Source organism: Maylandia zebra, linkage group LG17 (assembly GCF_041146795.1).
Source record: "Maylandia zebra isolate NMK-2024a linkage group LG17, Mzebra_GT3a, whole genome shotgun sequence".
Taxonomy (NCBI): domain Eukaryota; kingdom Metazoa; phylum Chordata; class Actinopteri; order Cichliformes; family Cichlidae; genus Maylandia; species Maylandia zebra.
Genome location: NC_135183.1, coordinates 4,230,840 through 4,250,406, shown reverse-complemented (window position 1 = coordinate 4,250,406; position 19,567 = coordinate 4,230,840). Strand labels below are relative to the sequence as shown.

The window sequence follows — 19,567 nt, the reverse complement described above, 5'->3', positions numbered from 1 at the left end:
GGAAGCAAAGATCGTTTTTTCTGTATCGTCGCTCAACGCCCCTGCTAACTAGAACAGCAATATTACTCGACATACACAGCCACCTTTGCGATACTGCCTATGTATTGTCAGCGCGAACAGGCAGGCTGTGTTTAGTTCTCGAGTTGCCAGCAGGTGAGTTAAAACCTTTAAACTCGGTTGACGTTTGGTGTGACGCAGTTTGGTTGAGGTTAAAGCTCGTCCGTGTTCGTTTTAAGTTACTGGTAACTTTTTATTGTTTACCAAAAGTCACACTTAGGATAGGCCTATTCCAAGAAAGTGAAAGTAAAACAATACTGAAAGAAGGCCAAAACAAATATAACTATTTTTGGCCGAACTTAGTGTCCTCCAAGCTAGTATTACACGATTATTTTGAACTAGCATGTGAGATTTCCGACTCGTACTTGTAAATTGGCGATCAACGGTGATATCCGCTGTTAAGAGCTTCTAAATGTGATATTACATCTTATTTAGGCCATTATGTAGTATACCATGGCGTTAGGGCGAAAGGACAACACAGTGTCTCTGTTATTGAAATCAAATTGCCATATCATGTGACTCTTGATGGGATAATTCGCCTCGGCATGCTCCTTCTCGGCTCCCGAAGCACTGAGTCACTGAGTGATGTCAGCAGACATTTTTTTTAAACATGTCTTACTGGCAACAACAAGCCAAATGAGATTAAACACAAACGTATTCGCAGTTAAAAATGCCGCATTTTTTCATTTTTTATTTTTGGTAAACATTAAAATTAGCTGTTAAATTTACAAAAAAAAAAAAAAGATCAACGTTAGTATTTAAGTCAATTTCTTCTTGTGATTGTGATTATTTGAAACCATAAATCCCGAATGTATTAATTATTTTTAAATTAACTTATAGTGCGTAATATATAACATGGGATCATTTTGATTTTATATTATCTGATAAATGTTCCATGTGAGGAATGCAGCATTAAAGCCACTATATGTAGAACTGGAAGTGTGAGCTTCGGTGCCCCCCTAGTGGGAACAGCAAACACCAACACTTACCACTTGCTTCTGTGCTTGGGATCATTGTCCTGTTTCATGACCAGAGTTTTAGCCACGCTTTAGCTGTCAGACAGACGGCCTCACATTTGACTCTACAATATTTTGGCATATAGAGAGAACCCAAATCATCACCCATCCACCACCGTGCTTGATAGTTGCTTTTAGGTGTGTGTGCTGATATGCTGGTGTTTCGGTCACACCAAATTTAGTGTTGTACATTATGGCCAGACATCTTCACTTTGGTCTTGTCTATCCAAAGACAATATACCAGCGAGTAACTGCTGGATAAGGGAAGTAGGTGCGCCCGGAGTAAACCTTTCTCATGTTCCAAGTGAGCAAAGCGACTACCAGTGAGGGTAAAGAATAATATTTATTGACGTATGACCTGGAAGTTTATGCTACTCAGGCAACCAGAGCCAGGAATGTCAGGAAGCAACCACCCTCCAAAGCAATGTGTATAGTGACTGTGCTTTCTTTTTCACATGACTGTAACTGTTTGGGTTTGTTCTCAACCTTCTCTTGATGACTTATTTGTTGCCAGTGTTTCCGATTGTTTAATATACAAATAATATACAAAACATGACAAAACGTCCTTCCTCTCAGCATCATGGCGTCTGGAGGCCCCGTGATGAACGGCGACATCTCTCGCTCTGCCAATCAGCCCGGCACACTGGAGGAAACCCTGCAGCAGATGAACATCCTCATTCAGGAGAACAGAGACCTGAAAGGTGAGAGCAGGGATGACCGAGGATAGAGCAGTTAGGGAGAGGACAAATAGTGAAAAATTGGTGATAGTTGGAATGAGTGAGTTTGTAACACGCGCATTTATTTTAATTCTCTCTCAGAGGCTCTCCGTCAGACCAACCTGACGATGAAAGAGCGCTTTGAAGGTTTGTCTGCGTGGCGGGAAAAACAGAAGGAAGAGCGGGACTTCCTGGAGAGCCGGCTCGAGGAGGCCCGTGGCCGCATGGAAGCACTTACCCTCCAAAACCAGGAGCTGAGCAGGGGGCTGGAGGACACCGGGAAGACCGGAGGAGCTGTGGGAGGAATGCAGGTGAAGCTGATAATATTGCGCATATATTGCACTGCAGATTTATGGACACTTTAGTCATTTCTGCGTTTATGCTATGTAATGTCATCGTCCAATCAGATTGCAGAGCTGGAGGCCCTGCGTGCTCAGGTTGCTCGGCTGCAGGCAGAGAAGAATGACCTGGTGGCCTTGAACTCTGAGCTACAGCTCAAGGCAGAGCACGATTCTCAGGATGATTCGTTTATTGAGATCATCAAAGTGTCGGTGAGGACGGATGAATAGCACAGATCATCATCAAACACTCGTTTTTTTTTTATATTCAGCCTGATTTTGGTGAAATGACAAACAGGAGGAGAAGCTTGGTGTCTTAGTATTGTTTTTCCTCCCAGGATGGAGGTATCGATGGCGTGAACGAGGCATTGGGAGCAGAGCGCAGCAGACGCCAGGATGCGAGCATGACAGCGTCACGCATGGACAATGAGGAGGTGACGGTTAGCCAGCTGCTGCAGTCCCTGAGGAATGAGGCGGAGAAAAGCGAGAGGCTGCAAGGCGAGCTGCAGGCCTGCACGGCCAGGTACGAGACAGCAACAAAAGGAAACGTTTCTCAGCTGTGAAAGTGCTTTAAATGTTTCTATTCTGAAAATGAAGCAACAGATTTGTAGCAGTCTGCTTATGTCTTTGCTCTATTAAAAAAAACCCAGTCACAGTTCTGTTTCCAGAATATGTTATGGATAATCCGTTTATTATTTAGTTTCACCTATTATCCAACAGAATTCGAAAGCTAGAAGAAAAAAAGTCCAGTGTAGAGGAATTCACCCAGACACCTGAGCCAGAGACCAAAGAGGATTCTGCGAAAAAAGATAAGGTTTGTTTCTTTTTTCATTTTTTTATATATCACAGTAGATCTGTCCTGCTGAAAGCTGCATTATTGGGTAAATCCTTTCCCTTCCTGCGTCGAGTTTGTGACTTTTCGTGTGCGACTGTTGCAAATATTTCAGGCGGCCTCTGAGGTGGAGAATCTGAAGGCTCAGATGATGACACTCTACAAAGAGCTGCAGCAGGCTCAGAGCAAACTGGATGAAGCAGAAGGCATGAAGAAGAACCTGCAGGACAGGTTTGGGCCACACAAACACACTTGCAAATGATTATTTTAACCCTGGAGAACCCATGGGGTCAGAGCCGACCCCATTGGTTTTCTAGGGAAACCATGGGGTCAAATTTGACCCCATGGTTTCTCCAGGGTTAAACTTAAAAACAGAAAAGTGCAGAAAGATAACACCACCTAAACTAAATGCTATACCTCGTTTAACTGATGTTCTGTGTTATTTGATATATGTCTTATTTTTTGGGGGGGGGGGTTGAAGATGTCGGGAGGTGGAGCAGGATGTGGCAACCCTGAAGGCCCAATTGGTGGAGAAACAGGCCGTTCAAACGGAGAATGACCGACTGAAGCTCCAGCTGAACAGCATGCAGGCCCAGAGCCTGATGGAGCAGAGGAAGACTGCAGAAGAGAAGTCAGAGAAAACACAAGCATACATACACATTAACTGATTGTGTGAGAGTGCAGAAACGTCATATTGTGACACTGATTTTCATCGGGTTGTGTTACTGTACTTTGACTACACAGAGCTTTGTAAAGCAATCGGGTCACTTCACACAAATCGCTAAACACAATTTACTAAACACAGGAACAACCTGGCGCAGCTGAAGGACGCCTACACCAAACTGTTTGAGGACTACACTGAGCTCAAAGACGAGAAACAGAGAAAAGAGGTAACTTTATGTTGTGTTGTGTGGATCGTACTGATTTTCACAAACGTGATGCAGTAAAAAAAAAAAATATTGATGGCATTTAAGAAAAAAAAAATCAGAGATAACTGGCACCTTTACCATCCTGTTTGGTTCTGCAGTCTCATCTGGCGGAGGAGCTGCAGCAGCGGCTGACAGCAGCTGAAGAAGCTCTCGCTATTAAGCAGAAAAAGATCGATGAGATGAAGCAGGACATGTTCCAAAAGGAGAAGGAGCTGGAGACCATATCTGTTTTCCAGGCTCAGGTCAGTGGTTCTTTACGTGTGAGCACTTGAAATATATAATCTAGCATTAAACCCAACAATCAGAAGGCCTCAGCACAACAGGATTGCCTCCACTTTTAATGGTAGTCATCGTGTTTTTGTTTTTTCTGTACTTTCTGCAGGCAGAGATCTACTCCTCCGACTTCCACGCAGAAAGAGCAGCGAGGGAGAAACTCCACGAAGAAAAGGAGCGTCTGGCTGCTCAGCTGGAGTACGTGAAGAAGCAGAACACCCAGCTGCAAGACGAGATGGACTCAATGGGCAGGTGTGCATTCAGAGAGAGGACTGACCTGGTCACGATTTGAGCTTCTTCAGACTAAATGTGTTAATTTCTATTCTTCTTGTGGAGAAAAACTCCTCGTGATTTAATAAAGGATTGAAATTTAAAAGTAGAGTCTGCAGCTCGACTAACTTACAAATTAACAAAGGTTTTGCTGTATAATTCTGTCAAACCCATTTCTATTTACATGACCACAGAAACAAACTGAGTATAATGTCGTGATTCGGCTCATCTGAAGCTTTTTCTTTGTGTGCAGGCGCTCACTGAACGAGATGCAGAGGAGACATTTGTCACAAGGTGGAAACCCACATGGAGGTGGACCATCTTTAGTTGGAAGAGGTACAGCATGTTATAATTTAACCTCTCACACAAACCTTATTCCTGGCTTTCTCTTATATAGCTTACACCGGACTCCCCTCTGACATTTTGATTATTTGGATGTTATTACTGGCTAGAAATACAATTACTCTAATTTACTATCTTTTATACCAAAAAGAGATAGATGGTCTTTTGAAACACATGCCACTATATTTGGATCGAAATATGAGGTGATTAGCCAGCTTGGTTTTTACGGTAATGTTGTGTGATGTTATTTGAATGGTGTTTTTGGCTAGTGAAAAAGCAGTTTAATATAAAATGTAGGCTACTTGCCAAAAATGAAGAAAAAAAACAAAAGTCAAATTCTTTGGGTGTCTTTCATTACAATTGTTCGCCAGACAAGGGAATCCCAGAGTAGCCAGACCCTAATACATTCCCTGCTTAATCTTCTTATAAGTTATATAATGAGCATTACATAATTAGGTGCAACTAAGACTTGAATCTACCAAACGAGACAATGAAGTCATTAAGAAAATATACAATCAGACCTGTTTTTGTTTTTTTTTGTTTTTTTTAACCATAGCTGCCCTTTACTGGATGTTACAGGGAATACACCGACTTTTCATTAATTTTTATTTCCATTGTTTTTGCCTCAGCTCTTGTTTCTTTTTTTTGGGTACTTTTACTGCTGACAGGAACTGCACAAGATTTTTCTCCGCACAAGTAATGACTTTGCGATTAAGGAACGTTACCTGACCTTTTGCAAAATGATAGTTAGATGCAGCAAAAATCATCCAGTATAGCCAAAACATTCGACTGAATGACCTTTGTGGTGTAATCAGTCTGTCAGAAAATACAAGTGGAACTGGAACAGCCATCCAGCAGGCTAGAGTTGTGATCGGTGTCTCTCACTTTCAGGTACTGACTGGCAGCATCAGGGGAATATCCCTGAGCATGCGTGTCCCAAGTGTAATGAGATCCTTCCAGACCTGGACTCCCTGCAGATCCACATCATGGACTGCATCAACTAGACGTGCGTCACAGCATATAAGCATTCACGGCAACAGCGGCTGCATCATCACCTAATCGGAGTCTTCCTCTGCTTTGTCCTGTACCTCTTCACTCCAAGAGATCCCATATGGGATTAATAACATTTATTCTCGGGTGGGAACACTTTGCTTTTGGAAGAAGCCAAACTGTGATGTTTGGAAAACATGTAAAAAAAGTATGTTGACTGTATTTTGTTGTACATTTAAAAGTTGCTCACAAACACTCAGAACAGTATAGAAAACATTCTACAGAACACCACCTATCATGCGGCATGCTGTCCGTCACATTGTTGGATTTTTTTTTTTTTTTTTGTAGCTGTGTTGTCTGAAGCAAGCTGAAATTTTTCAGGGGCAAAACAAGTTCAGAGCAAACAAAACAGAAGCTGCATAGACCTTTTGGTAAGATTTTAGTTAAGCACTGACTACTGGTCATAAATATATTAATAAATCAACCAAAGTTGAGCCTTTAAAAGCTGCGTCTGTTTACAAGTATTTGGTTGCTGAAGGCTTTCTATATTTTTGAAGGATTCTTTTTCAAATTAAAATGAAATTGCTTCTATATTTTTCCTCACTAAGGATATTTTAGTTCATAATTTGGTGTTTGGTGGTAAAAGCAGCATTCACCATGTAGGCACTTTATGAAAGATATATATTTTATTTTGACTTTGCATATTGTACCTGATAATCAGAATATAATGTATTTAACCTGATCAATTTGTCACTAAAGTGCAGGTAGAATCTGTACTCTGTAGACTGTAAAGACCTTCCTGATTCAAGTTCGGTGAAAGAAAATAAAAGCGTTTGCAAATGTGTTTGCTTTTACTCATGTCTGATGTCACTCTTCATATATTATAAAAATGAAACAAACATTTTAGTTAAATACGATGAAATAAGCCAGAGCTAATGCTGTTATACAAGCACTTCGCATATTACATTACCTTCCTGTTTAAAGATACCCTTTAGGGCTTTTCACATCTTAATCACAGTCGACTGTAAGTATTAAAAATGTTTCAGTATTGACATGACTTCATATGTTTTAAAGTCCCGTGAAATGACATTTTAGGCGACTGGGGTTTCCCTGTATAAATAATACAACAAAATCTACTTCAGTAGTAGCTTATGTTGTTTTTGTTTTTTTACTTCTAGCTCATATTAATATCTAATCAAAGAAATTGCTATCCGAGCAACCACCCATTAATCTTTTTTTCTTTTTTTAAATCAGGCAAGATTTTGGGCACCTACCAGCACTCCGACAACACAACGGGGTCCTTCGTTTAGCGCCAGTTTGGATTTTCTCCCTCGCCCGGCCTGTGTGTGTGAATTACAATGAGGTTTATTGTGTCGTTTTTATTAAATATAACCGAATGACTTGTACATCGCCACGAAAGGCTTTACTTAGGACAGTAGGCGTTATTTTCGAGAGGTTGAATGTGGTCGTAACATCCGGTAAGGTGGTTTTCGGGGTGCTTGAGTGAAGGAAGACGCAAAGTTGCAAAAAGGTAAACTGTCTCATTATCTTTGACTTGGTCATAAATGAATGGAAGCTGTTTGTTTGTGTATATATACATATGCAGAATTATAGTTTTATATTCACTTGGGAAAGCGGCTGTCCATATCTTCAAACATTTATGCTCTTAGTTGCTTTTTACCGGGTTAAGTGTAACCACTTAGTCGTTTCATTTTACATTGTAAGTCAAGCTTAACTTATCTCCACTTTAGGCTGAACCTAGATTTTAATACTTTGGACATCTTTTCGTTTTCACATAGAATGAGTGTTAAAGCTGTTAGCGTCTTTAAAACAACTGGGACAGGATTTTAATTGTGCTCAGTAGCTCAGTGTTGCACTGTTCTATACTGTGCAGTAAAGTGTAATACACAATTAATTGATTTAATGTATGTACAGGGTTAGTTACTGTTAAGTTACTGCTGCTAAAAGTGATTCTACAAGCTATTAAATTGTGCTTTGTGCTTAGTTTTTGCACAGCACTGCATAGAGTCCTGTGAAAACTGTTTTTCATATCACTGTAGTTTCAATTATTACTTGCATCGTGAAGAGATTGCTCCAACCTCTGCCGGAAAATCTGGAATTCTTTTTTTATGCTAATGTGTCCCCAGCAAGGAGGTAACAGGGTGATATCTCATCAGTGCAGGAAATTGTGTTGGATGTAAAATTATTTTGCCAAGAGCTGGACAAGCTGTGCATCTACACTAGCAGTCAAAGGTTTGGACACACCATCTCATTTAAGGTTTTTTCTTTATTTTCGTGACTATATACATTGTAGATTCTTGCTGAAGGCATCAAAACTATGAATGAACACATGGAATTATGTAGTAAACAAAAATGTGTGAAATAATTGTGACAGACTGGCGACCTGTCCAGGTTTATACCGCCTCTTGCCCTATGACAGCTGGAATAGGCCCCAGCGCCCCCTGCGACCTTGAAAAGGATAAGTGGAAGCGAATGGATGGATGGTGTGAAATAACTCAAAACATGTTTTATATTTTAGATTCTTCAAAATACCTGCCCTTTGTTTTGATTACTGATTTGCACACTCTTGGCATTCTCTTGATTAGCTTCATTTTTGAAATGGTTTTCCATTTCAGGTGATTACCTGAAATGGAAAACTCTTGAAGGACTTCCCAGAGATGCTTAGCACTTGTTGGCCGTTTTGCCTTCACTCTGTGGTCCATCTCATCCCAAACCACATTGACTGGGTTTAGGTCAGGTGACTGTGGAGGCCAGGCCATCTGGTACAGAACTCCATCACTCTCCTTCTTGGTCAAATAGCCCTTATACAGCCTGGAGGTGTGTTTGGGGTCATTGTGCTGTTGAAAAATAAATGATGGTCCAACTAAACCCAAGCCAGATGGGATGGCATGTTGCTGCAGGATGCTGTGGTAGCCATGCTTGTTCAGTGTGCCTTCAGTTTTGAATAAATCCCCAGCAATGTCACCAGCAAACTATTCCCACACCATCACACCTCCTCCTTCATGCTTCATGGTGGGAACCATGCATGTAGAGACCATTTACCTTTTCTGTGTCACACAAAGACACGGCAGGTGGAACCAAAGTTCTCAAATTTGAACTCATCAGACCAAAGCACAGATTTCCACCGGTCTAAACAAATCTCTTCTGCTTGTTGCTTTTCCTTAGTTGTGGTTTCTTAGCAGCTATTTATATTTGATGTCTTCAGTTTATATCTACAATGTAGAAAGTAGTAAAAATAAAGAAAAACCATTAAATGAGAAGCTGTTTTCAAAGTTTTGAGAGAGATAATATATTGGGATAAGCTCACAAAGCCTCTTGTTAAGTCTAAATTCTATATTACTGTATACATAACACAAGCTTTATGAAAGATGCAGCATTCGGTTAACTTTAGAAGTTTGTAACCTTGAGAAAGAGGGTCGAAGACAGCATCTAACTTGGAGCATGACACGGCTTGTTTAACTTTGTCTTGTAAAGTCTGTAATCTCCCAGGTGGTCAGCTGGACACCTTGGATACATGAGAAACACGGCTGCTGGAGTGTGTTATCACACTTTCCTGTGTGCTGCTGTGTGGTCTGAACAGTTTCACAATTCAGTCAAGCATTTAAAGAATGTGTTTTCTTGAATGTTACAGCCCACATCTGGGTTTTTATTGTTTTTGTTTTCTGCGGGTCTTTCTTGAGGTTCTGCCAAAGTAATTCCACATATTTGCCTTTCTGTAGGTGACCAGGTGATTTGACATCAACGACACAGTGTAATTCCTTAAAATGGAGAGTAAGTGTCTGATTTAAAGCTCACGAGAATACTGCTTTATCAGTGGGTTAAGACACAAATGAGTGCATGTGCATTTCACTCAGGTGAGGATGATCTGGATATTCTGACTGCGCTGCTGGCTGAGAGCGAGGGTATTGGCGAAGAACAAGAAAGCCAGGAGCAGGCGGACGATCTGGACGGGCTGTTTGATGAGGAAAATGACGAGGAGTACAAAGAGGGCGTCGAGGAGGAAGAGCACAATGTGGACGAGATGTTGGAGCTCTTTGGAGATGTGGATGACATCAAACAAGAGGAGAAGGACAAAGAATCAGAGGGTGATTGTGAGAACCTGAACAAGTCGAAAGAGGATTTACAAGGTTTGTTGATGTACAGTGGAGTTTAGTGGAGCTACATGCTGAGCCTGTGTTGTCAGCTTAATTTTGTTATGCATTTTTTCTTCTTCAGAGGAGTTGAGGCAGATGAAGGAGCAGATGGAGAGGTTGCAGCAGCAGCTGGAGGCCAGCCAGAAAGTCTCAGTCCCGTCAGCCTCTTCAGCCAAGACTTCAGGAAAAAACTCACCAAGTGTCACACCAGTGAGACCCAAACCTGCACCTACCCAGCAACCGGCCTCCAAACTGAGCCAGGCCAGACCAGCCACTAACACACAGAAGACACCAGCAGGTAAAGAAAACAGTGATGCCAACTCCCTCTGTAGTGCTCAAGCACATTGTACTGTGTCTAACCTTCTCTCTGTGCGACTGCAGTAAAGCAGTTTTTCTTGTGTATAGTTTTGTTATAGCTATAACCCACCTCATGTTTCATGAATTCTTTCTTCTTCTTTTTTTTTTCCATCCTTCCAGCAGCGTCTTCATCCACACCAGCAAGAGCAGGAAGCCTCAAGCTCCAGGAGTCCTCTGAGTTTTCTTCTCAGCTCAGCTTTGCTGACTCATTTAAAAGCAAACCGAGAGTGGCTCACCAACCTAAACCCAGCACATCACCGGGTAAAACTCCAGTTTTTCCTTAAACAAAGTGATTGTGTCGTCACACACATTAGAGTGATGCACGTATGTTCTGTGTCTGAGTTTTTCTTGGCTGTGCTCCCCTCAGAAAGCAGAGGACCACTGGTAGAGATAAAGATCGGCAGCTCCTTCAAGCCCATAGAGAGCACCAGCACAGCCCCTGATGCTCTGCGCTCACCTTCAGCGTCCCATAGCAGACCTGCAGCAGCTGCGTCAGCAGTGCAGCCTAAAGCTCCTTCTTATCCATCTCTTCCCAAAGACGTGGCTCTTGAGAAATATTCAGGACTGCGGCTCAGGTCAGAGCACTGAAGTGATGACAAGTTGTCAGTTGAATTAGGTTTTCTTGTTTTGTTTTTTCCCATTCCTGTGTTTTTAAGTCTTTGGCTCGGTTCTGTTTGTCTCCTCAGAAAACCACGTGTTTCTTCTAGCGAGATGGACCGTAAGATGGCTGACCGCCGTCTGATTCGACTGTCACAGTTACCGGAGCGTATGGCTCGGGAGAAGCTGGAAGACAGCGACTGGGTGACGTTTGCTGTGCTGGTCAATAAAGCCACGCCTCAAAGCAACAGCAGTGTAAGTCAGACCTTGTGGACTTTGTTTGTGCAGCATCAGTGACAGTTTCATAGAAAAATATACAAAAGAAATGAATAAAAACTCTTTGTAAAAGAGTAGTTAAGGATGAGTTTTTCTGGTTTTAATCCAGCCTTTAGGGATGACTTTGAACAGAAGTAGGATTGTTCTGCATATACAGGAGGCAAAGAATTTTTGGTGTTTAATATATTTAAGTTGGAGTTAATTAAACCAAACTATTTCAGTATTGCTTGCATGATGCTAGGATTTGTTTTATTTATTTATTTTTCCCTGTGGAAGTCAAAAACCTTCGTGGTAGCACTAAGAAGATATTTCTATGCGGATGATAAATACATTTATCCTGTAATATTCCTGATTGAGCACTTTCTTCTCTGCAGGGCAAAACCTTTAGCATCTGGAAACTCAATGACCTCCATAACCTGGAAGTGTTTGTGTCTCTGTTTCTGTTTGGTGAAGTTCACAAAGAGCACTGGAAGACTGAGACGGGCACAGTAGTCGGACTCCTCAACCCAAACCCCATGAAGCAGAAAGAAGGATATGACGGGGTGAGCAGAAAGTCTGAAATGAATCTAATGTGGAGTCTGAGGAAAAATTATTTTCTCATTCTCAGTGATTTTGTACTTTAAAATCAGCTTCCAGTAGGAAAGACAGTCTGATATGTTGAATATTGGACACACTTGAGGCCTCCACTTAAATGTTTCTTGAGGGTCTGAGGCTCAAACCTTTTTCTTGCCTTTATGCCTTTAAATGAACATTTACACCTAATGATAAACAGATCCTTAGTCCATCTATTAATGGCACTGTGATATAAAGGTTTGACAATGTTACATTTTACTGCAAAATGTAACTCATATGTCTAAACTTTATCTCATTGGATAAAACGGATACGGGCAAAGTCTAACTTTGAGGATACAATTTGCAATTGAAAAAAGGTGACAAAAGGCAATAATGCACAATAGTCTGCACATTGCATTATTAAAGTATCGTGATTGAACAGATGGTATCGTATCATGGACTGTCTGGTGAGTCCCACCTCCAGTAGCTAACACCCATCATGTACGTCTGTAGTGTCTGTAGTTTTTGTACTGTAAGCTGATTTCCTTCCCAGAATATAAAACCTTGTGTGGAATGTGTGCAGGTGAGCCTGACGGTGGATCACCCACAGAAGGTGCTGCTGATGGGTGAAGCTCAGGACTACGGTATCTGCAAGGGTGTGAAGAGGAACGGAGAGCCATGCTCGCAGATAGTTAACATGGTTAGTCTGTTCTATCGTGTTTTCTGTACCTAAATGATTATCCTGTTGCCTTAAACTTCCATCTCCTCCACAGTATGAGTGCCCATACTGCCAGTATCATGTCAAGGCCCAGTATAAGAAGATGAGCTCAAAAAGGGCCGAGCTGCAGTCGTCGTTTTCCGGAAGAGCGCCCAGTAAAGTCATGGGGAAGGGGAAGGCAGGTGGCCTGAGAGAGCGGATTTGTCAGGACGGTTTCTACTACGGCGGCGTGTCCTCTGCTGCCTGTGCCGCCTCACTGTGAGTGTGTTTTTTCCTATTGCTAAAGTTCAGGTCAGTCAGACTGTAAGAGGAAGCTCTTTCTACTTTCCCTTTACATCTACAATATAGCAAATGAAGAACAATGCAGTAAAATCAATAAAAACTTGACTCAGCTGTTTCTGTTAGTATCCTCTGCAGCAGTTAGTCATGCAGGCTGTGGTCATAACCCTGTCCAACACAGATTCTGGCTTTAACTGGATTTTCAAATCAATAGTGTGTGCTGAAGTCAGTTTGCGCAAGTTAACTGCCACCCTTACAAAACCAGGAACACAGTGTGGGACTGAAAGCATCCAAGCTGCTGCATTTTCAGTAACAAGCCTGTGTGTTGCAGGACCGCGTCCAAACCAAACAAACCCACCCAGAAAACTCTGGACAAGCTGTTTGTGAGAGGCTCGGCTCAGCTCATCAGTCAAGCCAAGAGGCTCGGTAAGGACTGCTAGATTCTCTCACACTCACAGATTTGAATCATTCCTCATGGAAGTTGATGTTTACAAGCCTGATGTCGTAGGTGACAGATATATAGAATTGCATAGGAGTATTTTTTGCTTCAAACCCTTTTTTCCTTACCCCGACTTTCAGATCTAAAAATTGTTTTCTCCTTTGATTAAAATACTGATGTAGTTTTCAATCCTGTCGGTAATTTTAGGAGAGATCGATGAACAAAGGCAGAAGGGAGTTCCCTATTTCAACTGTTTTTGCTTGTGTGTGTTTGTAGCCATGCAGTCTGGTGAAGTTGCAGGTTGCTCAGATGAATTTAAGAGCCTGATGTCAGTGCCAACACCTGGAGCTTTGCAGCTGAAGAAGCATCTCACGCAGGGCAGCCAGTCAGGTACACAACCTGCAAATCTTTTGCACTTTTTGGCAAGCTAGGTTATATTAAAGACACGTTTGATTACAGTGTTGTGAACTCAGTCATCTGTCTCACACACACACCAACAAAAAAATCTTATTTGGCATCCTCAGTTTCCAAAGAAACATCGGGAGCTCCTCTTCAGTCCATCTCGGCCTCAGACCTGCTGAAGCAGCAGAAACGGAAGCAGCGGGAGCTCCTGGAGAGCCGGCGGAAAAGGGTGGAAGAAGTTCAGAGAAGGTCGCTGCAGAACTCGGGGGGTGCGACAGGCCAAGATTGTTTAATGTCACCAAAAGCTGCTTCTGAAGTCCCCACGGCCTCCCAAAGCCCGGCGGCGCCCCACACTCCGACCCTGGGCCGAGGCTTCTCCAAGGGAGATGATATCCTCTTCTTTGATGCCAGCCCCCCTCCAGCTCCTTCTCCCAGCACCCTCAACCTATCAGCTGCCAAGCTGGCTGCTCTGAAGAAGCTAAGGGCTAAAGACACGGGGCTGGTGAAGGAAGACCCCAACGCTGTGAAGAGGAAGAGGAGTGACAGCAGTGAGATCAATGCCCGAGTAGAGCGGAATCGCACCTCACCCAGTGGTACGCATTTCAGTTTTTTCCAGTGTAATTCATACATCTAGATAGCTATCCTCTTTTTTTAACTTTCTTGTAAAGTTTTAAATTAAAGATAACAATTATTTGTTATTTTAGCAGTACGGTACCTCACAGGATGGCAGGATATTGTTGCCTCTGTACCTTGACTGCATAATGTTATCTTTTTGTTGTTTTTGTTGTTTGTTGTGCTGCCACAGATTCTTGGGAACACAGGTCTTTATCTTTTTATGCTGAAGTAAACTTACCGTTGCCTGTTTTATGGTTCTTTTCTTTGTATGAAGCCTCAGCTAATGAGGAGGAGGAGCCGGTGCAGAAAAAGAAGCGAGAACAACTCGACTATGTCCAGTCAGAGGAGTTTCAGAAGATCCTGAAAGCCAAATCTCGCCACGGGATTATACTTCAAGCGGTATGACCAGTGACATTTGATGATGCATAGATGCATATGAAAAACCAAATTTAGTGCAAATTTATAAGTTTGCTGGCTTACAAAGAATTGAACTTCCTCTAATTTTTATGGTAGTTTCATTTTAATGGGGAAGAATCAGAACCAAAATGCCAGAAAAAACATGTTAGTTATAGTTATAAGGTCATGGAGTGGCCTCAGCCAGTCTCCAGACTGCATTCCTGTAGAAAACCTGTGGAGGGAGCTGAAGCTTTGAGAGTTTCTGTAAAGAGGAGTGGGCTAAAATCCCTCCTGAGATGTGTGCAAACCTGGTGACCAAGTATGACAAATGTCTTACTGACATGAGTCATGTTTTGCTTGGGGATTAAATTCATATTTCTCTTAATGATATAAGGTATAAATATGTATGTGATATGGTTGGTTGATAGTGTCTCTCTTCATTAAAATTAAACAAATATAATTCGATTCACTTTTGTCTATACAGGGCCAAATCACAGCAACAATCACCTCAAGACACTTTATATTGTAAGGTAATACATACAGAGGACCCCCCCCCCCCATGAGCGTGCGGCCAGTTAAAAATTAGAAGGTTAATTTCTTTGGAAATGAGCAAGCTTACAAATTCAGCATGGTATCCAATAACCTTTTTTCGCCCCATTGTATATTTCTTAATGAATAGCTCTCTTTCTCTTTCAGGCGGAGTACCAGCTACAAGAGCGCTACTTCAATGTTCTGGTGAAGAAGGAGCAGATGGAGGAGAAGATGAGGAACATCAGAGAGATGAAGTGTCGGGCTGTCACCTGTAAAAAGGTACTGAGCCAGAAGTTGAATTCACCGCTGACCCAGGTGTGCTGTGGTTGTCTATCAGAAGTCACTGAAGTAAACCGTTGTTATTCTTCTGCTGGTTCCAGTGTAGTTACACCTACTTCAAGCCGGCGGATCGTTGTGTAGAGGAGAACCATGATCTGCGGTGGCACGAGGCAATGAAACGCTTCTTTAAATGTCCTTGTGGACAGAGAGCCATTGCTCTGGACAGACTGCCACACAAACACTGCAGGTAAGACAGTGGCTTTCCGACAAGGCCTGGCAGAAACACTGAAATGATGTGTACACTGTAGTGGGACTGTGGGACTCGCCAACTCATTAGTCATTTTGCCTTTTCAGCAACTGCGGTCTGTTTAAATGGGAACGAGATGGGATGTTGAAGGTAAGCTGTCACAGATTACCAATTTAAAAGTTTAAAGCAACATTTGATTGAAACAAAGTAGACTGATCACACACTTGATGTTTCGTTGCAGGAGAAAACTGGCCCTAAGCTTGGTGGAGAGCTCCTCCTGCCTCGAGGAGAGGAGCATGCCAAATTCCTCAACAGCATGAAGTGATTTATTATTGAGGGAGCAACCTATAGACTTTTATGTTTGTAATTTAAGGTTTTACCAGGCTTTCATTAGTATCAGGTCTGTTTTTAAATTTTGACATTATGTAGCTCTTGAGTGTCTGTGGTGATACCAGATGTGCTGCAAATTGGCTGATTAAAGCTGATTAAAGATTTTATATGTACAGACTGTTTTTCCCTACAAGAGAAGAATTTTTGCTCACCTATATTGGCACAGAAACACCCTCTAACACGCTCCATATGTTGGTGCCAGGCGGAGCCAGGTGGCACTTACTCAATTCTTTGAGCCAATCCACATGGCTTTAAAGGTCTGAGGTGGAATCACAGTATAGAGATAAAATAAGCTTTTCTGGGGTTGAAGCTGTGTGATTAGCAAGTGCCAGAGTGCCATGCCACATCATTGTGAGGCTTTTATTTTTGCTCGCTATCCCGTCGCTGCTTGTTTCCCCCCCCTTCTTTCTCTTCACTGAGCACTTTGTGTCTAATATTTCCACTCTGGAATGTGGGATCCATTTCAGGCTGATGATTTCTGCAGCTCACCTCATCTTTTATTCCAAACCGCCTACCTCCCTTTAAGTAAAACTCAAAATACCAGACAGTGGAAGTGTGAGGAAAAGCACATCATTGGAAATTCATCTTTATTTGTCATTGTGACTTGGATATGAAGGACAGTTTGTTGGAAAAATTAAGCTACAACTCTTATCTGGCAAAACCATTTGTGTATAAAAGGTTGGTTTCTTGCCGCTAATACAGCACGTCAGGCTGAAACGACATTATATAGCTTCAATGTACATATAAAAAACCCCAAAAAAGCATGCAAAATTTCTGCCCAACAGTACAAAAGTTGATCCTTACAGTTTAACAATGAAGACATATATTGCACTCTTTAAGTTGTATACAGAAATCAGGTTGAGAAAAAGGTGTAGATTAAAGTGGGACAAATACAGAAACCACTTGCACTCAGAGTCGGGCTGTCACCTTCAGTACGGGGTAAAGGTTGTGGCAGTGAGAGCTGCTGTTGCCCAGCTCTCTGTGATTGAGGATGCTTAGTGGAACCAGTAGTAGCGAGGAGAGAGACCATCGTAATGAAACTCACGCAACTGCTCATTTGTCTCTCTTGACCTCTCATTAACCTCTGTAGATGGAAAAAGAAAGAAAATCATAATTAAGGCAATGCAATAAGCAAGCATATAACAAACTATATGTAAAATATGTTGAAAGCCACTGTGACAGCACAGTATTCATAATCACATTGTATTCCTGCTCTACTGTAGTTTACAAAATAAAAAACGAGTTTGAACTAGCGATTGACACCATAAAACAATAGGGAACATTGTAGCCTGGCATGGGTGTTGTGGAAGGAAAAGACTGATGAAAGGAATACACAACCACTGGGGCAAGAAAATCAGATGCAACAGGTCTGTAGAATTTAGACTGCAAACTGTTGCGGAACATGGATATCCTCTCTGAGTCCCAACTCTGACAGAGGGTTCTTCCTATATCATGCTATATAAATAAAACCAAATTGGATTGTTGTCAGGAGAGATATGTAACAGTCATTTGTAAAAGACGATGGCGGCAGAGTCATGGTTTGTGGCTGCATTTTACATGGGGGAACACAATCAATCATAACTGGCCTTCCCAGAGCTCAGACCTTGATAAGGAAGCAGTGTGGGATAATCTTGACAGCAAATGGAACAAGAGGCAGCCAACATCCAAAATACACAGAGCTTTGGAAGATCTTTTAAGATGCCTGGAGAACTATTTCCGAAGACTACTATAAGACGTTACAGGAAAGCTGGCAAAGAGAGTTCAGGCTAAACTAAAGAATAAAGGTGGTCACATTAAATATTGATTTTTAAGCCTGTTAGAATTGTTAGACAAACTGTTTTTACCTTCTATAAAGCGCATTTCCTTTTACACGTTCAATAATTTGTTACACCTGTTTCCTATTTTCTGAGGTGGCTCAAGACTTATCAGAGTACTGTGCAAACTTTTTCCAACATACAATTTTAATGCTATACTTTAATCCTCACTCTTACACCTCATTTTATTTTTGTACTGGCGGGAAGCAGTTCATCAAACAAAACCGATGAGTAGATGCTATCAGGTGGAGGTGACTGTAGTGGGTCATATAAAGAGGAGGTTGTTTCAATCTATCCACTGTCTATTAGCATATACAAAAAGAACTGAAATATTCCATACATAGCCTGAAATGTGACTCTAAAGTATAATGCTTTTCATTATTAGCAGTGCCTTAAATTCTTAGCTAGCTAGGCTAGTGTTAGCAAAGCTGAGTTTTTACAGACCCTATTTACAATGAGGACAAATACTGGTGACTGCTATGCCTTAGCCTCCTAGTAGATGCGCCTATGGTATGAATTTTAAAATTCCTACATTGCTTTTTTCCCAGTTACCACATTCCCAAGATTTTCAGAAAACCTGACCTCTTAAACTCAGCGGAGATTTTTAGTATGCTAGGCGCACCTATGGTATCAATTTGAAACTCCGATGATGGCTTGCTCTCAAGTTATTGCATTAACAAATTTGGGAGTAGACACCGCCCACCCACGACGACTACAACAATACGCTATCAGCTTAATATGGGTGAGGGGTAAAAAACATTTATGCTACCTCTAAGTTGCATTCCTGAGTTAGGCAATTGATTCTTCTTAACTATAATCTCAACTGCTTTCAGAAGCTAACAATAAATTTATCAAAAAGTGAAATTTTATGAAACCCTTGCTGCGAAAAGTAAATCACACTAACTTGATAATAATAACATAATTAACTATAGCTCATCTTTTGCACAGTATAGAGAATTTGTTGGCCCCATAGCAAAGCAATGTATGTGCTCACTTCGGAGTAATTCAGGTATTATTCAAAGTTTGGTATCGCAATATTTCTTCCATTCTTTATGGTTCACCAACTTGATTTTAAATGCAGCATAAAGTGATAAAAATGGACCGAGACGTGAAAATACGAATTCTGTGTTGGCATTCGGTTGAGACCTTGTTTATCTTTAGAACTTGTTGACCCAAACCATGCAAACACCGTCTCTCACAAATAAAACCCAGTCCCATCTTTATGGTTAGCAGTTCTTAGTTTAGAAACTGTGAATGCAGCTATATCACAAGTGACAGACGACCACAGGGAAGATTGTCAGCTTGGGATCAACCACAAATAGACACTTTGATTTGGTGTGGAGTCTCAGGCACTGTGCTGTGGTTCAACGGCTCGTGGGTGCCAGAAGATCCAAACTTAATCTTTGTCCCTCAGTGTGGTCTCGACTGAGGCCTCTCATGGTGACTAACATTCAAGTAATTGTCAGTTTCCTGTAAGAGTGAGCTCAAGTTGGCTGTTGCAATATCGCCTATCTTTTCTGTTATAGTGCTTCATTAGGGGTCTCAAAGCAGATTGATGTTTCCATTACTATTTCTGTTAAATCAGTGACAATGATTCATGATTATTTGTTCTTGCATTTTTTTTACTTGTGTTTTGATGATTTCATCTTCAGCACACAGAAACAATGACTTTAAGTAAGCATTTGGTATTTAATTGAAAATTCCTTTCCTGTTTTCATTAGCGCTATAAACAGGATAATAGGAAAATGTTTTCCCCTG

The 19,567-nt window shown here is 41.5% G+C and overlaps 3 protein-coding genes across 5 annotated transcripts in view; 2 read left to right on the top strand and 1 right to left on the bottom strand.

Moving 5' to 3' along the window:
* Positions 1–6,607, top strand: optn (optineurin). The gene is made up of 13 exons (XM_012924025.3): positions 1–153; positions 1,650–1,774; positions 1,892–2,100; positions 2,197–2,340; positions 2,466–2,650; positions 2,848–2,941; positions 3,075–3,190; positions 3,441–3,590; positions 3,765–3,849; positions 3,987–4,130; positions 4,271–4,413; positions 4,685–4,767; positions 5,665–6,607. The coding sequence occupies exons 2-13, from the start codon at positions 1,654–1,656 to the stop codon at positions 5,775–5,777; spliced, it is 1,587 nt and encodes a 528-aa protein (XP_012779479.1). The 5' UTR covers positions 1–153; positions 1,650–1,653; the 3' UTR covers positions 5,778–6,607.
* Positions 6,608–7,057: 450 nt separating this feature from the next.
* On the top strand, positions 7,058–16,104 carry mcm10 (minichromosome maintenance 10 replication initiation factor). Of its 3 annotated transcripts, none has more exons than XM_004568841.3 (18): positions 7,058–7,241; positions 9,504–9,555; positions 9,639–9,911; positions 10,000–10,215; positions 10,395–10,535; positions 10,642–10,849; positions 10,961–11,126; positions 11,522–11,689; positions 12,283–12,399; positions 12,473–12,675; positions 13,028–13,122; positions 13,412–13,525; positions 13,660–14,130; positions 14,427–14,551; positions 15,245–15,358; positions 15,460–15,605; positions 15,713–15,755; positions 15,847–16,104. In XM_004568841.3, exons 2-18 carry the CDS (start codon positions 9,549–9,551, stop codon positions 15,928–15,930), a joined length of 2,691 nt encoding a protein of 896 aa, XP_004568898.1. In that variant the 5' UTR covers positions 7,058–7,241; positions 9,504–9,548; the 3' UTR covers positions 15,931–16,104. The 3 variants fall into 3 exon arrangements, with proteins under 3 accessions (XP_004568898.1, XP_012779478.1, XP_004568897.1); XM_012924024.3 differs by having other exon boundaries at positions 7,058–7,294; positions 10,398–10,535; XM_004568840.3 differs by having other exon boundaries at positions 7,058–7,294.
* Positions 16,105–16,549: 445 nt separating this feature from the next.
* Positions 16,550–19,567, bottom strand: part of ucmaa (upper zone of growth plate and cartilage matrix associated a) — a 7,123-nt gene continuing 4,105 nt past the window's right edge. Inside the window, exon 5 of the mRNA XM_004568837.3 lies at positions 16,550–17,079. Within this exon, the coding sequence (XP_004568894.1) occupies positions 16,991–17,079 (89 nt within the window). The 3' untranslated portion in view covers positions 16,550–16,990. The remainder of the gene's footprint in view (positions 17,080–19,567) is intronic.

Coding starts and splice junctions, on each gene's coding strand:
- optn (XM_012924025.3), top strand. CDS start 1,654: ATGGCGTCTGGAGGCCCCGTGATGAACGGCGACATCTCTCGCTCTGCC. Junction 2,942..3,074: donor ATTCTGCGAAAAAAGATAAG/GTTTGTTTCTTT, acceptor CAAATATTTCAG/GCGGCCTCTGAGGTGGAGAA. Junction 3,850..3,986: donor ACGAGAAACAGAGAAAAGAG/GTAACTTTATGT, acceptor TTGGTTCTGCAG/TCTCATCTGGCGGAGGAGCT.
- mcm10 (XM_004568841.3), top strand. Junction 10,850..10,960: donor TATTCAGGACTGCGGCTCAG/GTCAGAGCACTG, acceptor TTGTCTCCTCAG/AAAACCACGTGTTTCTTCTA. Junction 15,359..15,459: donor GGGCTGTCACCTGTAAAAAG/GTACTGAGCCAG, acceptor TGCTGGTTCCAG/TGTAGTTACACCTACTTCAA.